The 3,867-nt window shown below is 44.6% G+C and overlaps 1 protein-coding gene across 1 annotated transcript; it reads right to left on the bottom strand.

The window, feature by feature from the left end:
- Positions 1–540, bottom strand: LOC101839877 (coiled-coil-helix-coiled-coil-helix domain-containing protein 2-like). The gene has a single exon (XM_040756206.1). It carries the CDS (start codon positions 537–539, stop codon positions 42–44), a length of 498 nt encoding a protein of 165 aa, XP_040612140.1. The 5' UTR covers position 540; the 3' UTR covers positions 1–41.
- Between the last annotated feature and the right edge of the window lie 3,327 nt (positions 541–3,867).

The raw sequence follows: 3,867 nt of genomic DNA, 5'->3' as shown, positions 1-3,867 counted from the left end.
TATTAGAAATAAGGCTTGTTTACTCAGGGTCCACACTTGCACTATAAATTAGGCAGAGTCCATTTCAATTTCTTCCGTTTGAACTTCTTGGTTGGATTAAACCATCTGCACTGTCGCAACACCTCACTGAAGCCCTCGCACAGCTTGACGTCACTCTGGTTCTGGGCACATTCCAGAAACTGTTTGATCTCAAGAGAGCATGGCCCTCGAGACTGCTGGTCCTGGGTTCCCTGGGATACCTGGTGAGTGACGTCAGGCCTTGCAGGCTCGGCACTGCCTCCTCCACTGAAGCCCCCAGTGACGGCATGACCCAGGGTGTGACCCACTGCAGAGCCCATGACCACACCAGCTGCAGTGAGTGCCATCTGGGCCATCAGGCCTGGCTGCCTGGGTGCAGCAGCAGGGGAGCCAACTGCAGATGGTGCGGCTGCAGCTGGAGGCTGAGCTGTAGGCTCATGTCTCGGAGCAGCCCTCATCTGAGCGGCCCGGCTGGCGGGAGGGGCCACCCGGGAAGAGCGGCTTCGGCTTCCACGCAGCATCCTGGGCACTCACACACTCTGAGTCCAAAGACGACAAACTGCCTTCTTCTTATTTCTTTTTCACAGAATTGAAGATGGAATCCAGGGCCTTTCACTTGCTAGGCAAGCACTCAAATTGAGCTAAATCCCAGACCCTTGAATTTCTTTTTTTTTTTTAAGATTTATTTATTTATTACATATACACCAGATTGAATTGTAGATGGTTGTCAGCTACCATGTGGTTGCTGGGAATTGAACTCAAGACCTCTGGAAGAGCAGTCAGTGCTCTTAACCCCTGAGCCACCTCTCCAGCCGGACCCTTGAATTTCTTATGTTTTGAGTGAATCTGTTGACATAGTGTCAGTGAAATGACAGTGACCCAGGAAGGCCTCCTGAAGAGTCACTTGGATCCAGTCATTGAACAAATGATTGCTGTCGTCATCAGTGAACTAAATACTGTTCTAAATGCAAGGGTGCAGGATTCCCATTCCCTGGAACTTCTCTCTGCTGGGTAGTATCGAGAGAAGTCAATTATAAGCAAGCAATAAGTTAAAGTGTGGATTGTTGGGTGCCCCCAAGACCCTTTAAGGAGGACTGCATTGTTGTGTCTGGGTAAAAGATCTGACCGATGTACAAATAAACAATGGATTTTAGTGAAGTGGAATGTGTAGAATCCATATGTCAATTCACCTTTTAGAAATACTACATGTCCAGTCTTCATGTAGGATCAGAGGAAAATATCCACATATCCACCTACGATAGGGCAGATCATCTCCAGACACTTCCACAAAACAGAATAATTCTTTGCATGCAAAAGCAAATGAAAAATCAAGCTTTCTGGTCAGCAAAGATTAAAAAGATGTGCAGATGTGGAAAACAATACTCCTCTTACTTGATTTTAGATGATTTTTAAACATTTTACAGTTCTGTGGGGGCACATCCGTGACACAGGGCACATGAGATCAGAGAATAAACTTCAGTAGCTGGTTCTCTCCTCTACCACATGGGACTCGGGGCAAGGGTCTTTACCAGCTCTCATTGTAGTATGGAAAATACACTCGGATTCTTATAAAACATGTATTAGGGAACATAACCCAGTGGCAGAGCAGTTGTTAGCATGCACAAAGCCTAGGTTTGAGCCTTAGTGAACACACACACACCCATCAGGGTCATAAAAATATGCTGTTTGCCTTTGTGGTACCTCATGGCTGTAATTTTAGCACTCAGGAAGTAAGGAATGAGGATTGACCATAATGGAAGCCAGCTTGGTATACATAGTGCCTTAACCAACCCCCTCCTATTAAAAACACGCTATTTATGTTTGCATATGAAAATTTTATTACTTTAAACCAATTAATATGCTAACATTTTCTCAACTCAGATTTCAAATATAACTAATATGGGCATATGTGAACCACATCAATGACTTTGAAGGGCAGGATGTCTTACTACACATTTTTGTTTTGTGAGGCAAGATCTCACTATATAGCTCAGGCTAGACTCAAACACATGATACTTTTACCTTAGCCTCTGAAATACTAGAATTACAGGCATGCACCATTTTGCCCTGAAACTTCTCCACACTTAAATTACATCACTTGTCCTCCAGGGTGGCTATAATGGTTTATACTGATTGTCAACTAGACAAGAACTAGAATTACCTAGAAAAGGATCCTCTGGGCATACCTGTGAAGGATTATGGAGATTAAACTAGCCTGTGGGCATGCCTGTGGGGGATTATGGAGATTAAACTAGCCTCTGGGCATGCCTGTGGGGGATTATGGAGATTAGGCTAGCCTCTGGGCATGCCTGTGAGGACTTTTTCTCTATTAGTAAGTTGAGGTGGGAAGACCCACCCTAAATGGGGATGGCACCATCCCTAGGACTGGGGTCCCGGGTTGAATAAAAAGGAGAAAGTCAGCTGAGCACCAGCACCCATCACTTTGCTTCCTGACCTTTGATGTGGCATGACCATGTACCCCAAACTCCTCCTGCTGTGGCCACACCACCATGAGAGCCTGTACTTCCTGACCTTTGATGTGGCATGACCATGTACCCCAAACTCCTCCTGCTGTGGCCACACCACCATGAGAGCCTGTACTTCCTGACCTTTGATGTGGCATGACCATGTACCCCAAACTCCTCCTGCTGTGGCCACACCACCATGAGAGCCTGTACTTCCTGACCTTTGATGTGGCATGACCATGTACCCCAAACTCCTCCTGCTGTGGCCACACCACCATGAGAGCCTGTACTGTGGAACTGTGGGCCAAATAAACCCTTCCTGCCTTAAATTGCTTTTGTCAGGGTATTTTGTCTTAGCCACAGAAAAGCAACTAATACAGTGACCATTTGGGATGTCATATCCCATACCTTGTTGTGTTGTTTCAAAGAAGTAGCTCATAACTATCCATAACTCCAGTTCTAGGGGTCGGGTGCCTTTTTTGGCCTCCATGGCACCAGACCCTCACATGGTGCACAGACATTCATCCAAAACACCCACACACACAAGTTAATAAATAATTTTTTATTTTAAAAAAGAAAAGCTGTTGACATGGCTCAGTGGTCAAGAGCACTGACTGTTCTATATCAGAGGACCCAGGTTCAATTCCCAGCACTCACATGGCAGCTCATGGCTGTAACTTTAGTTCCAGGGGACCCAACATTCTCATACAGATATACATGCAGGCAAAACACCAATGCACATAAATTTTTAAAAAATCATAAAAATTCTAGAAAAAAGGGAGAGAAAGAAATAAGAGATAAGTATATCAAATCAAGCATTGGAGAGAATATGGAGATTAGAATCCTTGTGCCCTACTAATGGGAGTGTAGCGTGGTATAACTGCCATGTAAAATGATGCAGAAATGTCTCAAAAAATTAGAAAAGATAGGACTATCATAATATCCAGTAAGTCCACTTCTGGGTAAGTATCTGGAAAGAAAGCAGAGGCTCATGTTCATAATAGTATTATTCACAATGGCCAACATGTGAAAACAGCTAACCCAAATGTCCCTGGACAAATGATTAACTGCAATAGGATACACATGGTGGGCCATTGGGCTGCCTAAAGGAATAGCATGTAATAACTCTGTCACACACTACAGCCTAGATTGAAGCTTGAGAACTATATGCTAAATGAAACATGCCAGCTACAAAGGGAGGGATATGGTTCCAGTCATAAGAGGGGTTTGGAGTAGTCAGGCTTTTAGAGATGGAAAGCAAAATGGTGACTGTCACAGGCTAGGAGAGGTGGTGATAGTTATTGTTTAATGAATGGGAGTAGCTTCTATGCGTAGAGTTTTCAGTGACACAGGCAAGGCAGCAAGGATGGTTCTATCTGTGACC

The sequence above is a fragment of the Mesocricetus auratus genome, unplaced genomic scaffold (genome assembly GCF_017639785.1).
Source record: "Mesocricetus auratus isolate SY011 unplaced genomic scaffold, BCM_Maur_2.0 Super-Scaffold_100013, whole genome shotgun sequence".
In the NCBI taxonomy this organism is placed as follows: domain Eukaryota; kingdom Metazoa; phylum Chordata; class Mammalia; order Rodentia; family Cricetidae; genus Mesocricetus; species Mesocricetus auratus.
The sequence above is the reverse complement of the archived record's forward strand: the minus strand, read 5'-3'. Positions and strand labels throughout refer to the sequence as shown.

Bases quoted from the DNA above. Each gene is read 5' to 3' on its own strand.
- LOC101839877 (XM_040756206.1), bottom strand. From the start codon at position 539: ATGCTGCGTGGAAGCCGAAGCCGCTCTTCCCGGGTGGCCCCTCCCGCC.